At 34.5% G+C, this 20,741-nt stretch overlaps 1 protein-coding gene across 10 annotated transcripts in view; it reads right to left on the reverse strand.

The window, feature by feature from the left end:
- Positions 1-20,741, reverse strand: part of LOC123393631 (lysine-specific demethylase 6A-like) — a 190,104-nt gene that overhangs the window by 29,269 nt on the left and 140,094 nt on the right. For 8 of the 10 annotated variants that reach the window (XR_006608467.1, XM_045086227.1, XM_045086224.1 and 5 more), the window contains 6 exons: positions 16,031-16,160; positions 14,219-14,324; positions 13,525-13,730; positions 1,795-1,859; positions 1,637-1,711; positions 626-774 (listed from right to left, as the gene is read on the reverse strand). Coding sequence is in view for 9 of the 10 variants with exons in the window: in XM_045086227.1 (XP_044942162.1) it covers positions 626-774; positions 1,637-1,711; positions 1,795-1,859; positions 13,525-13,730; positions 14,219-14,324; positions 16,031-16,160 (731 nt within the window). In the remaining variant the exon portion in view is untranslated. The remainder of the gene's footprint in view (positions 1-625; positions 775-1,636; positions 1,712-1,794; positions 1,860-13,524; positions 13,731-14,218; positions 14,325-16,030; positions 16,161-20,741) is intronic. The other 2 variants (XM_045086230.1, XM_045086229.1) reach the window with 1 other exon arrangement.

The raw sequence follows: 20,741 nt of genomic DNA on the forward strand, positions 1-20,741 counted from the left end.
CACATTGGGCTCTCTGCTCAGTGGGGAGCCTGCTCGCCTCTCTCTCTCTGCCTGCCTCTGCCTACTTGTGATCTCTGTCTGTCAAATAAATAAAATAAAAATCTTAAAAAAAGAAAAAAAAAGAAAATTTCTAAATTACACTTTTATAAAATGAAACATAATAGGAGAGAACAGAAAATATTAGTGTACTAAATATTTAATATCTTCAAAGAAATTCTTTTTTAAACAGTAAGAATATTAGTTCATTATTATGACATAGCTCTAATTTTAACTGTGGCGAAAAAAATTTGGCAAACCACTGAGCTTGCAATCAATGGGATAAAGACAAAGCTTTTAAACTGCTTATCTCCTTTACTCCTTACGGATTTAGTGTCTCCTTCCCAGTTAAATGTTTTGGATTATTTTCATGTTTACACATTAAAAAAAAAAAAAAGGCACATAGAGAAAACTACTCTCAGCTAATTTATAGAAATAATTACAAATATTTTTATGTATTAGAAAGCATTAAAAACCCATTTGGCTTCTGATTTTATTGATTACAAATGGGAAGAAACTGGCTGAACGTGTGTTTCATATCTGATTAAACTCTTCAGTTATACAAGATATATTAGTTCACAAAAATAACCTGGTGTCCGACTCCCTGGAACTTTCATGTATAGCTGAACCGTATTCATGCCCAGGATAGTATGACCAAGGTGGCTTAGAAGGTTTCCTGCAGATACTACACGCACAAAAGCAGGAAGTTTAGTCAACTCATGTAGCTGCAATTTCCACCTGAAATAAAGTAACAGATCAAAAGTGTCATCTTGTTGCAAATACTTAAGAGAATTTACCAGGTCTCTGAAAGTATTGTTCTAATCAGAAACACATTTAAATCTCTAATTATTACATTTTTAAGGTTAGTAGTAGTAGAATGTTAACTCTTCCAAGGAAAAAAATTCTGAAATAAATCAAGATCACTGAAAAAAATTAAATCCTAAAAATTTATAATTTTGGAATAAAAGAGGAGTGCTTGGGTGGCTCAGTTGGTTAAACGTCCATATCTTGATTTTGGCTCAGGTCATGATCCTAGGCTCCCTCTTCCCTTGACCCTCCCCCGACTCTTGCTCTCTCTCTCTCTAATACATAAATAAAACCTTAAAAAAAGAGAAAAGAATGAAAAGAAATAATGTTCCTTTTCTCATTTGTATATTTAATGTGTTGATATTCCTCATTAACTAAAATCTACTGCAAAACCTAGCAAAAATCATTTCAGAATGGTAATGTTTTTTTTTTTTTTTTTTTTTTTAAAGATTTTATTTATTTATTTGACAGAGAGAAATCACAAGTAGATGGAGAGGCAGGCAGAGAGAGAGAGAGAGGGAAGCAGGCTCCCCACTGAGCAGGGAGCCCGATGTGGGACTCGATCTCAGGACTCTGAGATCATGACCTGAGCCGAAGGCAGCGGCTTAACCCACTGAGCCACCCAGGCGCCCCAGAATGGTAATGTTTTTAACTAAGACTTCAATGATAACAAAAAACCCCCCAAAAACAAACAAACAAAAAAACCCTAAAAGAATGACCAGAGTCGAAAAAAATATGAAATCAGACAATTTTCAATCTTGTGATTCAAACTGCACGTAACTTGAGGACTTACTTTTTGTCATCGGAGAGGTCAATGTTGGTTCCAAATTTTATGGTTTTAAAAGGTCCTTTCCTTCTCCTTCCAGAACTTAAAAAAAAAAAATTTTTTTTAAGAATATTAAGTCCATGAATTTTGGACAGAAATACTGAACGAACATTAAAGATACTTACGCATCTGAAGATATGGATTCAGTATCTGAATATTCTTTATGTTGTGTTCTTTTCTCATTTTCTTCCTATAAATTAGCATAAATACTCAGTACATATTTCAGGCTACAATTTCCATTACATAATCAGTAAAACAGTTTTACCTACATGAGCATTAAAGACTCATTTCAAAACTAAATTTCTAATAGGCATATTTCTCATAGAATATCTTCATTGATGCCATTAAATAAAAAAGTCAAGCCAAATGGCATGGTACGAACTTCCTCCATCATTCATAAAATTAATATTATAACAGTGAGGTATTATGTAAATAAGAAAAACATGTACCAATTCTAATTTTATTGTGGACCATCAGACATTCTGAAAATGGTAGATGAATTTCATTTTAAGTAATTACAAGAGAACTTTAAAGAAAACTGAAAAATAAAAATAATATAAAAGGGTCACTTGGGTGACTCAGTCAGTTAATGTCAGACTCTTGATTTCCACTCAGACCATGATCTCAATGTTTTAAGATCAAGCCCTGCCTCAGACTCCATGCTGGCTAAGGAGCCTATTTGTCCCTGTACATTCTCCTCTGCTTCTTCCCTAACTCTCAGATATATTTTCTCTCTCTTTCAAATAAAAAATATAAATAAAATAAAATAAATAAAATAAAGTAAAAATATTAAAAATGAGGCTTCTCTTTAGGAAAAAAAAAATCTGGAAGTACATCCATAACTCCAAAAACACTCTATTCCTTATCTCAAAAACAAAAGGCAAAATTTGTTTCCCTTATGAATACTGTTCTGGAATGAAATATGTAGGTTTTTATACTTGCCACAAATTCATAAAGGTAATGAAAAAAAAAAATAAAAGCAACATAGGAGGCTATTAAAAGTTATTTTACAAATGTCAAGTAGGAAGACAAAAGTACATATTCTAAACTGGAAGAGTGTTTGCCCAGGAATACAAATACAGCTATAGATGTTTACAGAAAGAACAATTAAGATTTACCATTTTAAGTTATGATTTTGTTTAGTCATCTTGAGACTGCCTGTGTGCATTAATACTAACAAAATGAAGGGCATATAAACAAGTTCTGTATAGTCTAATTTTTTGAGACTCTATATACATCATTGCATATTATATTACCTATAATAAATAATAGAGCACACAGCACTAGAGAGGAATTTAAAAGCCAAATAAAAATGTTACTCTCTTGACAAAGGTGTCAATATAATTAAATATGGAAATTACGCTAAAACAATTGGAAATCACAGTGAAAAGAATGAAATTAGATTCCTTCCTTTTACCATAATTCAGAATAAATCAAAGATATAAATGAAAGATGTACCACTATGAAATTTTTTTTTTTTAATTTTTAAAAAGATATTCTTTATTTGACAGGGAGAGACACAAGAAGAGAGGGATCACAAGCAGGGGGGAGTGAGAGAGGGAGACACAGGCTTCCTGCTGAGCAGTTAGTCTGATGCAGGGATCCAACCCAGAATCCTGAATCATGTCCTGAGGCAAAAGCAGACGCTTATCCAACTGAGCCACCCAAGTACCCCACCACTATAAAATTCTTAAAATAAAATACACAGGAGTAAAATGCACAACCATAGACTAGACAGTCATTTCTTACCTATGATATCAAAGATAAAGCAATCAAAGTAAAGTAATAATTCATCAAAAATAAATTTTGTGCTCCAAAGAATACCATTAAAAAGTGAAAAAGATAACTATTAAAAAAGGAAAGTATCTGCAAATTAAATACTTGACCAAGGACTTGTTTGGACCTATTAGAAGAGCAGAAACAGCCACAGTGAACTAAGAATTTTATTAAAAAGGTAAGCAAATCTAAAAATCAATTATTTTCAGATGAGTAAAAGACATGAGGACACAGGGGCAAAATACTGCATCCAAACCTGGAGACAGGTAGTAAAAAATCGTAACAGGAAAAGACAACTCCACTGGAAACAATGCTGTGGCAGGAAAAACTAAACATAATTCACAATCTTCCAAAGACTCAATGTAAGCATTATCTAAGAGTTAAAAACTCCAGAGCAGGGGCATCTGGGTGGCTCAACTGACTAGGTGTCTGCCTTTGGTTCAGGTCACGATCCCAAGTCCCTGCTCAGCAGAGTCTGCTTCTCCCTCTCCCTTTGCTCTTTACCCCTCCCCACCCACAGCTCCCACTTAGGTTCTCTCTCTCAAATGCTCTCAAATAAATAAATCTTAAAAACAAAACAAAACACATACTCCAGGGCAACACATAGGGGTGGGAAGCTGGGGTTGGGGAGTGGCATACTTGCCACAGGTAAACACTGGGAAGACACCACAGTGAAGAGGGTAGGAAGGGTAGAGATATGGCAGCAAGCGTTAACAAACTCACAGGACTGTCCATGAGAGGGATGGATGCCTTGGGCTAAAAGAGGGGGAGAATCTAGACTCACACATGAAAGGTATAGCTCCATGACATTCGGATTTGAAAACCAGATTTAACACCTACAATTTCCTAAGTCTGTGTGGGCTGGGCTCTGGAAGAGCTGGGACAGTGATAGAAAATTGAGCACCCACCCAAAAGACATAAAATAAACAGTTTTATAGAGACATAGCACAGTAGTGGCAGTGCAAAAAGTGAAAGATTTTGTTTACTAATCTCAGAGGTGTGCTGAAGGGGCAAAGCAATTCTCCAGAACAAAAGAATTGGGTGGAAACCATTTTTCTCTTGCCCTCCAACCAGGATACTTGGAAACTTTCCGAAACCTGTACAGTGTCAACACTCTAATTAGTTTGCTCAAAAAGTGTGACCTGCCCTGGTTATCTCATGGACATGTCCCCTTGAACCCCAACAGCTTCAGTCAGGAGGCTCCAGGTCCCCTCCCACAGCATAAAGGTACACACCTTGCTATCACTGTGAGCACCACCCTTGAATTATTCTGTGGACTTGGCCTCTGCAGAAGTATATCCTGAGTGGCAAGCTTGCCAGTATGCAAGTAGCCTCATCTGGGGGCAACACCATCCTAAAGGGAATTCTGCCCAAAGGGACAAGGAAAAGATTACCAACCACACATATCAATCTGACTACCCTTAGAATAAACTCAGGGCAGACATGGGTTCTGGCCACAGGCCTGCCTACTGTGTGCTAATTTAACTGGCAAATGCCTGGTCTGATTCAAATCAAGCCTAAGGAGGCCCCAAACTGGTCCACTAACAATCAATACGGAGACCAGGAATGCCTTCGTGGCTTAGTCAGTTAAGAATCCAACTTTTCGGACTGGGTTCAGGTCATGATCTCATGGGGGAGATCAAGCTCTGCATAAGCCTCCAATGCTCAGTGGGGAGTCAGCTTCAGATTCTCTCTCTCCCCTTCATTTTCCCCTCTGCCCCTCCCTTTCCCTTGCCTGTGTGCTGCAGCTATCATAAATAAATAAATAAATAAATAATCTTAAAAACAGAAACAAACAAACAAACAAACAAAAAAACAACTCTCTTCTCTTGACTTAAAAAACAAACAAACAAAACAACTGCAAGAACCAAACTTACAAAAGACACAGAGAGCCACTGCAGATGACTGGCCTGATGGCAAACACAGCTCAGCCATAATAGTAGAGTGCATATAACACACATACAGGAGATAACCTGGAACAAGGTACATAATTGCACTGCACGATACTACAGGCCTTCTTCCTAAAGGCACTACTATCAAGAACAGGAAATGTAGCTGACTTTCGTAAAACACAGAAACACACCCAGGGAGTTAGACAACATGAAGAGATACTGAAATACATCCCAAATGAGAGAACATGACAAAATCACAGCAAGAGACCTAAAACAAACAAAACCAACAACAATAAAAACCCAGAAATAAGCAATATGTTTATTTCTGGAGGATCTCGATGAGACCCTCAACAAAGAGACAGAAAATATTAAAGGGAAGCAATCAATGATGAAAAACTCAGCAACTGAAATTAAAAACACACCAAATAAAGAGTAGATTAGAGGAAGTAAAAGGCAGCTCAGCAACCCAGAAGACAAGAGTAATCAGAAACTATCAAGATGAACAGAAGAAAGAGAAAAAGCATAATACAAAATGAGAATAGGTTAGGGAAATTCAGTGACACCATCAAGCATAAAAACATTCGCATTAAGGGATCTCAAAAAGAAAAAGGAAAAGGGGACAAGTAATTTATGTGAGGAAGTATCACTTAAAAACTCCCCTAATCTGGGAGACAGAAATCCAGATCAAGGAGGCACAGAAAACTTGATAAAATCAACCCAAGGGTGTCCACACCAAGACACATAGTAATAAAAATGGCAAAAAGTAGTAATAAAAAGAGAACTGTAGAAGCAAAAAGAGAAAAGAAAGCAGTTACATTCAAGGGAAACCCAAAAAGCTATTAGCTGATTTTTCACCAGAAACTATGCAGGGCCAGAAGGAATTGGTATGATATATTCAAAGTACTGATATGAAAATCCTTTGGCTAAGAATATTCTATTCAGCAAGGCTGTCATTCAGAATAGGAAAGATAAGTTTCCCAGAAAAACAAAAGCTAAAGGAATTCATAAGCACTAAAGTAGATTACGAGAAGTACTAAAGGGGATTCCTTGAGTGGAAAAGAAAGACTGTGCAGGAGTAAGAAAACAAGGAAGCAAAGAGCAGTCAAATTAGATAATATCTGTAAAAATCAGAAAGAGATACACAAAATAAAAGGATATAAAATAGGACACTACACTCCTAAAACAGAGGACTGAGACCATAAGAAATTAAGTGCTTTTAGAATGGGTTCAAACTTAAGTGACCATAAACAAAGAAAAAAAGAGACAAACAAAAAAGGTCTCAACTCTAGAGAACAAAAGCAGAAGGATGGTTTGGGGTGGGAGGTGCAAATACATGAAGGGAATAGTAAGTACTCTTATGATGAGCACTAAGTCATGTACGAATAGCTGAGCTATAATATCACCATATTGTACACATGAAACTAATATAACACTTTATTACACTGAAATTTTAAAAACTACTGGTCTTTATCAACTTTCAAGTATGTAATACAGTATTGTTAATTATAGTCACCATATTATATAATATGTCCTATGGAAAAGGAAGTCCTATGGACTTCCTTATCACTCAAATTTTATATCTTTTGACTATATTCACCCATTCTGTATAACCTTCAACCAATCCTGGTCTAGAAGTTTTTTTTTCCCAGATTCTACCGTAAGTGATAGGATAGTATTTATTTTTTCGCCTTATTTCACTAGCATGATGCCTTAAAGGTTCACTCTAGGTTTTGCCAAGGGTAATTTTTCCATGTTGTTTTAAATGGCTGAAAAATATTCTCTCTCTCCCCTCCATGCCCCCCTTCCGCACACAATCTTTATTCCTTTGTGATAGACATTAAGACTGTTTCCTTGTCTTGATTATTGTAAAAATGCTATAATAACAGGAAAGAGATACCTTTTCCAGAGAGTGATTTCATTCCCTTCCAATATATACCAGAAACATGACTACTGGATCATATGCTAGCTCTATTTTTAAATTTTTGAGGAATCCCAACAGGGTTCCATAGTGGCTATACCAGTTTGCATTCCCACTAACAGTGCACAAGGGTTCACTTTCCCCACATTCTTATAAAAATTTATCTGTTCTCTTTTTAATAGTAGTTTTCTTTTGGCTATTAAGTGAGGTGTTATCTCAGTATGGTTTTTGCTGTTAATGTCTTTCACTATTTCTGATGTGAGCCTCTTCGATGTCTTCTTTAGAAAAATGTCTAGTGGGATATTCTGTTCATTTTAAATTAGATGTTTTGGGCGCCTGGGTGGCTCAGTGGGTTAAGCTGCTGCCTTGGCTCCGGTCATGATCTCAGGGTCCTGGGATCAAGTCCCGTATCGGGCTCTCTGCTCAGCAGGGAGCCTGCTTCCTCCTTTCTCTCTCTGCCTGCCTCTCTGCCTACTTGTAATCTCTTTGTCAAATAAATAAATAAAATCTTTTTAAAAAAAATAAATAAATTAGATGTTTCTTTTTCTCAACAGAAGAGCTTCTTTCTCCCTATAATAGCTCCATATCAAATGTAAGGTTTGTAAATATCTGCTCCCATTCAGTAGGTTGCCTTTCAATTTGATATTGGCTCCGTTAGCTGTTCACATGTTTTTAGTGTGATGCTATCTCACTTGTTTAGTTTTGCTTTTATTAACTGGGCAAAAAATCCATTGCCAAGACTGATGTCAAGGAGTGCAACCCTGTTTTCTTTCAGTAGTTCTATGGTTTTGGATTTTACATTTAACTCTTTTTCTAAAAATTTTTTATTTATCAAATAAATAAAATAAAATAAATAAAAAATAAATTTATTTATTATTCATTTATTCATTCATTTCTTTTTCTTTTAACTCTTTAATCCATTTTGAGTTGATTTTTATGTTTGATAAAAGACAAATGTAGTATTTTATTTTCAATTAACCTAACAAGTAACCTTTTGTTCCTAGTTATAACAATGTGTTTTATTTTATATGCACGTATCTATGTGTTTATCTCCATATTTGCTTATGTGTAAGTGAAACGAATAAAATGTAATCATAAAATACATGCACCAACCCTGTAACAGTATAGTGTGATTGGACAGTGTATCTGTATTACTTCCAAGTGTAATGTGCAATTTCTAGGGCAACCCGTAAAAAAAAAATCTTAAAAAGAATTGGAGGTATTATTAGAATAAAAGAGATAAAAAAAGAATAATATACTTTGTCCAAGTTACAAAAAAAAAAAAAAAGGTAGATGCAGAGTGGGAGAAAAAAATAAGAAAAAATGGTAAGTACAATTAATAACAGAAATAAAATGGAAGACATAATCTAACCATATCAGGAATCACCTTAAATGCAAATGGTCTAAACATACCAATTAAAAAATGAGACTGTCATGAGTGAGTAGACAAGACCGAAATACATGTGCTCTCTAGAAATACACATTATACCTTCAAAAATAAATAGATGGAGAAAACTATAGCCATGCTAACACCAAGCAAAAGAAAGTAAAGATCATTACTATTAAAATTTCAGACAGACTGCACTTTAGAACAAAAGAAATGTCCGAGACAAAGTGGACCATTATGTAGCAATAAGGTGATGAATTCTTCTAGGAAAGAAAATAATATTTACGTGATCCTAACAATAAAGCATCAAAATACATGAGGCAAAAACTAATAGAACAGCACGAAGTAGAAGAATCCACTACTATAGCTGGGAGACTTCAGCAATCCTCTATTAGGATATAGGCAGATTCAACAGACACAAGATTAGTACTTTCATAATAGAATTCAACATATCCAACTGAATATAATGGACAACTACAGACTAGTACATCAATAGCAGAACATAATTTCTTCTCAAGTTCATAGGGCACATATTCATTAACACATTTAAAATACCAGATGATACAACACGTAAACACAGACCATAATGGAACTAAGCCACAGATCACTGACACAAAGATGGGCAAATGCACAGAGATTAAAGAACATTTCTAAACACATGGTTGAAGATGGACTCTCAAAAGATTATTCTGAACTAAATTCCATTGAAAACACAACTTGTGAAAACTGAAATGCAGTAAAATCAACGCATTAAAAAAAAAGAAGAAAGAAAGAAAGAAAAAAGATCTGCTCATCTAAGTTTCCTCTATGGGAAACTAAAAAATGAGTAAATTAAATTTAATGTAAGTTGGCAAAAAGAAACATTCAGAATTGAAACAGGAGTCAATAAACTGAAAAAAGAAAATCAACAAATAAAAAAAATGAGACCAAAAAAATGGCTCTTTGTACAGATTAGTAAAATCACTATAACCATGTTAATTGGGCAGAAGGAGGGGAAGACTTCACTCATGGGAGGAAAAAAAATACTGGACATCACTATAAATACCATGGTCATTAAAGAATAATTTGACAATCTGGGTAAGTCTAAAAAATACAATCTACCGGGCGCCTGGGTGGCTCAGTGGGTTAAGCCGCTGCCTTCGGCTCAGGTCATGATCTCAGGGTCCTGGGATCGAGGCCCACATCGGGCTCTCTGCTCAGCAGGGAGCCTGCTTCCCTCTCTCTCTCTGCCTGCCTCTCTGTCCACTTGTGATCTCTCTCTGTCAAATAAATAAATAAAAATCTTTAAAAAAAAAAACAAAAAAACAATCTACCAAATATAATATGAGAAGAAAGAGAACCTAAATGAGCCTGTAACTATTAAAGAAATTCCATCAATAATAAATAACTTTCTATAATAGAAAACACCACAAAGGGCCAGGTGAAACTTACTGGCTGAGTTCCTCAGTGCACTTAACAAGACCAAGATGATGATTACCTTAACAGCAACACTGACCATTTTAAGACATTACCAAAAATGTTACAAAAAGACAATACAAAAAAAGGGAATATGTCTTATAAACACAGGTGCAAAAATCCTCTACAGAATATCAGCAACTAGAATCTAACTATGTATAAAAAGAATTTTATACCATGGCCAAGAGGTATTTATCCCAGGTATGCGGGTTGATTCAACATTAGGAAACCACTCATTGTAATCCATCACATTAAAACACTGAAAAAGCAAAACCATATGATTGTATGATCTATACAGAAAAAGAAAAGTAAACACAAGCATGGTAAAATTACTTCCATGAACCTGGAACACAGAGCGACTTCCTCCTCTGGTAAGAGTATCTACAAAAAGACTATACCTGCATTATATGAAGGGTGAGGAACGCAAAGCATTCCCCAAGATCAGGAACAAAGCAAGGTTGGTTCCACCAAATTACAGTGCAATTTTTCTTCTTTCACCTTTGGTAGATTAGTAAATAGATTGTGGTATGTGCCCAGAAAAGGAAATGTTATTTGAGATAAACAAAAATGAGTTCTCAAAATACGAGAAGACACAGAGGAAATTTAAATGCATATTATTATTTTTTAAAGATTTTATTTATTTATTTGACAGAGAGAGATCACAAGTAGGCAGAGAGGCAGGCAGAGAGAGAGGAGGAAGCAGGCTCCCTGCTGAGCAGAGAGCCCGATGCGGGACTCGATCCCAGGACCCTGTGCCGAAGGCAGCGGCTTAACCCACTGAGCCACCCAGGCAGGCGCCCTAAATGCATATTATGACAAAAAAGAATCCAATGTGAAAAGGCTACTTAAAACATATTCAAACTATCTGACAATCTGGAAAAGGCAAAATTAGAGACATAAAAATATCAATGGTACCCTGGAAGGAAATTATAATTAGGTAAAGGACATACAATTTCTAGGCAATGGAATTCTCTAGATGATACTACACTGGGAATTTCCTGGGTGTCTCCACTGATTGACTTGACACTTGATTTTGGCTCAGGTCATAATCTCAGGGTTGTGAAACTGAACCATGCATAGGGCTCATGCCCAGCAGGGAGTCTGCTTGAGATTTTTCTCCCTCTCCTCTCCCCAGGCACAGTATTTCCTCGTCCCACACACAATGTCTCTCATAAATACATGAATTTTAAGTGAAAAGAAGATATAAAATGGTGGAAACGATGTGCAAATTACATATCTGATACAGGATTAACAACAATAATACAGAGAAAACTCCTGCAACAGAACAAAGTAAAACAATTTTAATTTTAAAATGGGCAATGAAACTGAAGAGGTATTTCTCCAAAGAAGGTACACAAATGGCTAATCAGCAAAAGAAAAGATTCTCAACATCACTAATTGTAAGGGAAATGCATATCAAACCATAAGATATCATTTCAGGTTCATTTCAAGTTCTGTGTTGAACCTGGGAAAGAGGTTCAATACAAAATTACCATATGATACAGCCATTCTACTTCTAGCCATAGACCCAAAAAACTGAAAGGAGGGGTAAAAACATATTTAAACCCAACTTTTCACAGCATTATTCACAATAGACAAATGAAAATAACACAAATGCCCATCAAAAGATACATGGAAATACAAAATGTTATATATATATATACAACAGAGTATTTTCAGCTTTTCAAAGGAGTGAAATTGTGATACCTACTACAAAATACATAGTATAGGAAGACTTTCTGCTAAAGAAATAAGCCAGATACAAAATGACAAATATATGATCTCACTTTTGTAAGCAACCAGAACTGTCTCACTTATAGGAAAAGGAAGTAGATTAGTGGTTACCAGGGATTATGGAAAAAAGATAATGGTGATTTCCCTACTTAAAAGAAAGATATTTTTGGGATGTCTGGGTGACTCAGTGGGTTAAGCATTTGCCTTGGGCTCAGGTCATGATCCCTTTGATCATGCCCTGCATCAGGCTCCCTGCAGGGAGCCTGAATCTCCATGTCTGCCTCTGCCTTTCTCTCTAACAAATAAATAAAATTTAAAGAAAAGAAAAAAAAAGATTGTTTCAGAGTGAAATGATGAAAAATGCTAGAGACAGCGGTGATAGCTGGACAATGTTCCGAATTTAAAGCCAATTAACTACACATGTAAAAATTATACTAATGTACATTTGTAATGTATACCTTAGCACAAAAAACTCTATGTATTCATAATTCACATATAAGTAATTGATTCTTCTGCATCAATTATAAAAAATGTAAAATGAAGTCAGAACGGTAAACACTTCTAAAAATTACAAATTCAAAACTTTCTATCTGTTATATCTGCGTTAGTACTTGTTCACGTATTCTTTGAAGAGTTGACTAGCTTTAAAAAAGACGCTAGTCTTTCTTTTAAAGAAATATGGTTAAAAAGATCTTCAACAAGAATGCTTATCTTATTTTTAATAAGATTTGTGCATTATTTTGTGTGTAATATACTCAGTTCAGAGTTAGTTTTTATTTTATTTTTTTTAAAAGATTGTATTTATTTGAGAAAGTGAGAGAGGAATTCAAGCAAGGGGAGTGGAGAGCCAAGCAGGGGGAGTGAAGAGCCAAGCAAAGAGCCTAATGTGGAGCCTGATCCCAGGGCCTTGGGATCACGAGCCAAGCCGAAGGCAGATGTGTAACCCCTAGGTCACTAAGGCACCCCAGTTTTTACTTTTATAATTTTCATTTTTTTGTTATTTATTTTACTTATATTTATTTCCATGTAAGTTGAAACACAATGTTATACTAGCTTCAGGTTTACAAACAGAATGTGCAACAGTAACTCCATACTTGATACTACACTCACAACTGTCTACCATCTTCAAATACATAGTTCAAATTAAAAATAAAACATAATTTGAGAATTGTTTGAAAAATGTATTTAGTGATCTGATTATTAATGTGAAAGAATCCACAAAATTTTATTTTAGTAACTGCTAGAAGTTTCAATTTCTGATTTACTTCCTAGTATCATTCTTTTTTATTTTTGTACTTCTCATATATTTTGAGACATTTCTGGTTCTCCTGCAGTTTTCTTTAAAGACTGCAAGAGACAAAGAAAGAGTACCTTTCATATAAAACAAAGTGAAAACACCTTTTGATGTTTGACTGAATGAACAGGAGACCTACTCAGATAGTTTTCCTTAATATTCAATCACTCTACAACTATTATGTAGACTTACTTTACTATTTTAATTAGAAATATTTCAAAATTAGAAGATATCATGAGACAGAAATTTTCTTTTTTAATCTTTACCTTTGCTTAAATTGTTAATAGTTCAGTAATTTCTAAGGTGCAGCACTTATAAAACATAGTTATACAAACTAAACAGATTATTATAAAAGTAATGGGCATTTAGCAAAATAATCTCCAGGAAATAAATACTCACTCTCAATGATTCCTGGAAGGAGGAGGCTTGGTACTGTGCATACTTAGCAATTGTAGTATGAGATCTATTACTTTCACAACGCCAGATTTTCTTAGTTCCAGTGGGATCCCAGTTTTCATCTGCTGGTTGCAACAACTGTGTCCTCACTTCTACAGTATGTTCGTTGTTAGCTTCTACCAAAGTTTTGGTAGAGAAAAGTCCAAGATCTTCATAAATAAATAAGGTTGTGTTAATAAATAAAATTGTATGTGGTACACTAGACATTTAAAAGTATGTACGAAAATCCTAAGGAACTCAATCCATTTTCCCGAAGACTACTTGAAGCCATGTAGGGCCACAATTGGAAAGCATCTCCTTGAAACACTAGATTGAACTATCAGGACAGGATATTAAAAAGGAGCTGTGCCACTTACAAATAGGATACAATTTTACCTATATTCTATAACTTAGAAAGACTTCCATTGCATAACCTCTAACAGTAATGTTGCACACAATGACACTCAATTAAAAACTTAATAAACATCCATCAAAAATATGTCAGTAATGGCATCACATACTAAAGATGTGCGAAAGAGGCAGAGAGAGAAAGAAAAGAAAGAACATTGAACGGGAAAAAAAATTTTTTGCCAGTGTTTTAAGACACTAAAGATAATTAAAAACAAAACAACTTCAGACTTTCTTTTTTTAATCTTACCTAGTTTAAGAGCTCCAGCAAGGCCACGTATTACTGTAACAGGATTTTTGGGATTTGTACAAAATTGATGTAATGGAGGAAAGAAAGCATCACGCTTATTTTCCAACTGTAAAATTAAAATGTTCTGTTAGATTTCATAAAAATGATTAAAAATTATAGTGCAAATCTCTATTCACTTTTTCATCATTTTTACATGTAAATTTTTTTTTTATTTTTACATTTTAAAATGTATCTTAACCATTAATACTGTGTTGCTACACATTACAGGATTTTACCATTAGTTTTTGCAGGAAATTATTAGAAGTTAATAGCTACATAAATTTCTCTTGAAGAAACACATCTTAATTTGATAGTTTCAAATTACCAATGCATTATATTACACTATTGTACCACATTATACTAAAATTGATATGACATTTAAATATTTTAATAGTTCAAAGGATTACCTAAGTATACTTTAACTGTACTTAAATACTTCTTGTACGAAAGAGGTGGGAGAAGTAAAACTTAATGTTCAACATCAAAGTGTTTTAAAAACTAAAAGCAAAATTAAAAAATGATTCAATAAGACCTATAAGTATTCATATTCCATTTATTCCCTCAAGTTTATTTTATATTTATCTCACATCTTCCCTTCACAATAACAAATGCATAAATTTTAATTTGATAAAGGATAATATAACACTGGGAAAAGAAAAGGCCAAATTTCAAAATCTCCTAACAATAAGTTCATTCATAGTGCTTATTATTCAACTTTTAGCTCAGAACTTTTTTTTTTTTTTGCACATATCTAAGGGAATATAGCAAAGATGGACAACAAAACTCTTTGGGGGAACAATCAAATAATTTTGGTTTATAGCAACTTTTACAACAATGTGCATTTTCTAAAATATAACACATATAATGTACATTTAAAACAATGTTAACTGGTGCGCCTGTGTGGCTCAGTGGGTTAAAGCTTCTGCCTTCGACTCAGGTCCTAATCCCAGGGTTCTGGGATTGAGCCCCTCATCGGGTTCTCTGCTCAGCGGGGAGCCTGCTTCCTCCTCTCTCTCTTCCTGCCTCTCTGCCTAGTTGTGATTTCTGTCAAATAAATAAAATACTTAAAAAAATAAAAAGTTAACCAAAAATGACACAAAATCAATTCTTTTGCTACTCTCCAATAATCCCCGTCCATCTCTGAGAAGATACTTAAATAATAACTTTAACAAATCTTTGTGAATAAACCACTAGCCAAAACCTTTTCCTAGGGTGCTTGGGCAGCACAGTCGTTAAGCATCTGCCTTCGGCTCAGATCATGATCCCAGGGTCCTAGGACTGAACCCTGCACAGGGCTCTCTGCTCAGTGGGAAGCCTGATTCTCCCCTTCCCATTCTCCCTGCTTGTGTTCCTGCTCTTGCAGTCTCTCTCTCCTCAATTAAATAAATAAATAATCTAACAAAACAAAACAACAACAAAAACAAAAACCTCTTCTACAAAAGGACAGGTGGTGTATATTTTTGGTTTAATAGACTGTACATTGTTTTGTTAACTAAAGTCTGTCAGTCTAGTGCAAACCAATCAAAGACAACATGTAAATAAAAAGCACGCCGTGTAGCAGTAATTTTTCATAAAAAGAGGTTGGTATTTAAATTGAGAAATGTTATTTATCATCTTCTGGGATAAGATACGTTTTTCCAGAATCATCAACTTGTGAGAAAAAACTTAATGTTGTCTAAAAGGGCAGCCACATTGGTATAAAAATTTATCTTCAAAAGACAAACAAATTTAGACATGTGATATATTCCTATTTTGTCAGTGAAACAAACTCACATAAATGCTAGGTGTGGGTGGATTCAACTTGTCTTTAGGCAGGGGAGGGTATGGTGAAGTTGGTGGTCTTGGAGGTGGACATTTATCCAACAAAATATGACTATTAGATAATCCACTTTTGCCTAGATTCCTGGAAAATAATAAGCAGAAAAAAAGTATCAGCTATACATTAATTATACATTAATTATACATTAATTCTGAAAGTAGAAAGTTGAAAAAAGTAAAACTAAGTAAAATTTTTAATTAAAAGTTAAAATTAAGTAAAATACCTAAGGTTTAAGCATAATAGCACTTACAAAAATAAAGTCATGCTAAGTTATTGGTACCCATTCAGTTAAAAGTAACAAAAAACTTAATATGGCAGATATTCACTTTGATTTCTTCTATCATTTAAGAAAACCTAAGTGAAATACACTACATAGCCACATAGCTTGATTAACAGAATTTTTCTCATTTTCTTGCCTGAAAAATATAAACTCCGATTTTATCAACATTCCCTTTAGATTTTCTTCACTTAATATTAACACTACTTTGAAACAAAAATAGAAAAGAGTAATGTTATTAAGATTTGTCTCTTTTCATGGGACGACTAGGTGGCTCAGTCGGTTAAGCATCTGCCTTAGGCTCACATCATGATCCAGGGTCCCGGGATCAAGCCCTGCATCAGGCTCCTTCTCTCTCTGCCTCTGCCTGCTGTTCCCCCTCTTACAAATAAAGAAATAAAATCTTAAAAAAAAAAAGGATTTGTCTCTTTTCCTAAATGTCTTATTTCCAGAGTAACTCTGTCAACTTTCAAATCCAGAAACATCATTTGTTTTGTAATTCCCTAATATTCAGGAGGACATAATTTCACTGTAATTTATTATAATAATTTAAAAAATAACATGTTTAGTTTTGAATTAATATTTTTCCTTTGTGAAATATATAAGTCACAAATTTTTGAAGTACAGGAAAATTACTCCCCAGTGCATGCTTTTTTAAGTATATGAACACTACAAGAGTATTTCTGAAGTTTTACAATTTAAAAACAAAAACAAAAACCCCTCAAAACAAATACAGAAAACTGTTAAGCCTTTAAAATCATTGAAACTGGGATGCCTAAGTGGCTCAGTTGGTTGGCCTCTCAGTTTCAGCACAAGTCATGATCTCAGAGGTAGTGGCATTGAGCAGATGCAGAGCTCCGCCATCAGCAGGGAGTCACTTGGGATTCTCTCTTCTTTCTCCCTCTCTCTGTCCCTCCTACTAACGTGCATGCACTCTCTCTCCCTCCCCGATTAAAATATTTTTAAAAAATGAAACAGATTGGGGCACTTGGGTGGCTCAGTTGGTTAAGTGTCTGCCTTTGGCTCAGGTCATGATCCCAGGGTCCTGGGATGGAACCCCACATTGGGCTCCCTGCTCCGTAGAGAGCCTGCTTCTCCCTCTCCCTCTGCTTACCTGTGCTCACTCTCGCTCTCTGTCAAATAAATAAATAAAATCTTAAAAAAAAAAACCCAAAAACCAGATTGCCCTAATTATCACATTAAAAAATAAGTAATGAATTAAATACGTAAGAAAAACCACTCCTAAAAATACTAAAATTTTAAAGATTCTGCAAACTATTTTGGGAAATAAAATATACATCAGTAATTACGTTTAGAACAGATTAGGTTTTGGGGCGCCTGGGTGGCTCAGTGGAGTAAGCCTCTGCCTTCGGCTCAGGTCATGATCCTTGGGTCCTGGGATCAAACCCCACATCGGGCTCTCTGCTTCCCTTCCTCTCTCTCTGCCTACTTATGACCATCCCCACTCCCCCCCCCCCGACAAATAAATAAATAAATAAATAAATAAATCTTAAAAAAAAAAAAAAGAACAGATTAGGTTTTTAAAATTTCAATCATATAGTAACATAAACTGAAAGCAAAATTACCATTTCTTGATTAACTATGCTTGCTAAAGAAAAAAACTTTCGAAGTTAGGCCTTTGGGGTAATGAAAACTAAGCTTCAAGTACAATACCTGTCAACTTTACAGATGCCATATTCAATAGCTCTGAGGATATATAACTTATTTTTTTAACTGCAATGAAGAACTTCTGATGTTGTAATCAACAATGAGGTTTAAAGAGATGCCTGAGGGGCTTGGTCAGCTAAGCATCTGGTTCAAGTCACGATCCCAAGGTTCTAGATTGAGTACCCCTTGCTCAATGGGGAGCCTGCTTCTCCCTCTGCCTGCCACTCTCCCTCCACTTGTGCTCTCCCTTTCTCACTGACAAATAAATAAATAAAATCTTAAAAAAAAAAAAAGGTTTAAAATTACTTTTTTAAAAAATAAAACACTGTGCAGGCCTATATTATAATAAATTTCTATTCTTGTACGTTCTTATTAAGGCTAAACGTTAAATGAATAATTCCAGTACCTACAAAACATGATGACCCATATTGTTTACATTACCAGTTAGATATGATACATTTTAAAGTTTTAAAATACAGAACTGTCTTTAATTTACAAGTAAAAATTACCTGTCTAAAGCTGATAAAGGAAAAATGCAAGTATCTTCTCAGACCAATGCATTAAGACTCAATACAATCTCTACATAATAAAGAAATGGTTTCAATGCTGGATTGAAACCATGTATGTATCTGTTTATAGTACATACAATTCTGATTGATTATAAAAAGCTTGTTTCATAGAGAGAAATATGAGAATATAACAGATAATATTTCAGAATACCACAAAATATGGGTCAAATATTAACAAGCTCTTCAAAGTCTTTTAAGCCAATTTAATGTGGCATCAAGTTCAGCTATTCACAGTATGAAAAAGAAGACTAGGTAGTTAGAAAGGATAGCCAGTTTATGTCTCCATAATCTTTACAATTCTATTAGAATACGGATATACAGAAAACTCAAGCAATGTTAAGTATAAATATATTTCTATAAAGAAAAAAAGACATGCGCAAGAGAGCTAAAACTAATTCAATATCTTGAATACTGAAGTTACAAACTAAACTCTTAAGAAAAGCAAGATACCATAAGTGCAACCAAGATGAACCAAACAATAGCACTTTAAAAATAATCATGACTTAGGGAGCCTGAGTGGGTCAGCTGGTTAAGTGCCTGGATTTGGACTTCGCTCGGGTCCTGACCTTGGGGATGTGGAATGGAACCTAACGTCTGGCTCTGGGGCTGGGGCCTGCTTAAGATTCTCTCTCTCCCTATCTGCCCCTCACCTCTCTCTCTCTCTAAAAAAAAAAAAAGAAAGAAAGAAATAAAAATTAAAATGACTTCGAAAACCTACGAGGAACATAGATATGTAAGAAAACCTAGAACAAGTAATACAATGAAACCACATGGTAATTGCTTAATATATTTCTACCTATTAAGTGCAAGTTAGAAACTATAGGAATTTCTCTCAAAGAACTACTGCATGTTTTTGATAAGAAAGAAACCACAAGTTTTTCTCCGCTAAAAATACAGGAGTCAACCCCAGGGCAAAAGTACAGAGTTGTGAACAAAATAAATAAATCAGTTTTTTAAAACAGGCAGGTATCTGCAACTGTCCATGGGAAACTATACTATAAGTACTTCGCACTAACCGAATCCGCCACTGGAGCCCCCGTAAAGTATACTATAAAAATCCAACCTGTGAAGGGAAGAAGTGGGGGTTTGGATATAGAAATGATTGAAAAAGTTGATTTCATTTTTAAAGACTTCTTAAACATTCTTTTACTCTATAAAGAAAATCCATTATTATATACAAATTCTTTTTAAAATGTTAAATTTACTTTCAAATATCTCACTTAGAACAAAAATGAAAGGTATTTTACAGACAAACTCATATGCAGTTTAGTTTCTTTCCTGCAGAAGTTTCTAAATGAGGGAGGGTTGGAACTCTCATACTGATACTTCTTCCTTTACAGGAATATGAATTCATCCTGTGTAGATCACGTCAGTATTATCTACGAGAACTGCAAGACAGTTATTACCTGTCAACTTGGTTCTTTCTCAAAGTCTCAGAATAATTTTAATCTTAACATTCAGATCCTGTTATGTTATTCTCTTTTGTCCTTTCTATTTGCTTTTCCCCTTTCTGATTTCTGAATGCATGGTGGTGGTGAATATACCTTCAATAAGAAAGTTACACTAAAAAACTAAAACAAAAAAACATGGCACAGGTTTATAAACAAGTCACAGGTTTATACAATGTCTTTAAGATACCTGCAACTTTATTTCTAAACATATTTCTTTAAGTAATCTCTACAGCAAATGTGCTGAAACTCACAAACCTGAGATCAAGAGTCATATAAGCCAGCCAGGTACCCCAATACTTTCAAGTTTAAAAAATAAAAATCATATCTGACATAAGGCAGAAGTCCTTTTAGTGGTTGCTAAGCCAAAATGAATCTTAAAGCACCTAGTTTACCCAAAACTATTTATAGACATTTCAAAAATGAGATGAGGTTAAAATTTTAATCTACTAAAAATATGAAAGATACAAATTTCATTTAATCATAACTTTACATAAAATATTATTTTCATTACTCCACATTAGGTGGCTTCTAAGTACAAATTACATAAAAATTTTAAAATGTATTATACTGCTTAACTTTCTCAGTGATACACATCTAATGGCAGACTCATAATCCTAATAATCCAATAACTCACATCTAAGCAAGTTTTAGATTCAGCAAATAGAGAAATACATAACCAGCAGTTTTAAGAGGAGATTTA

Source organism: Mustela putorius, unplaced genomic scaffold (assembly GCF_011764305.1).
Source record: "Mustela putorius furo isolate JIRA1106 unplaced genomic scaffold, ASM1176430v1.1 tig00000910_pilon_pilon_pilon, whole genome shotgun sequence".
Taxonomy (NCBI): domain Eukaryota; kingdom Metazoa; phylum Chordata; class Mammalia; order Carnivora; family Mustelidae; genus Mustela; species Mustela putorius.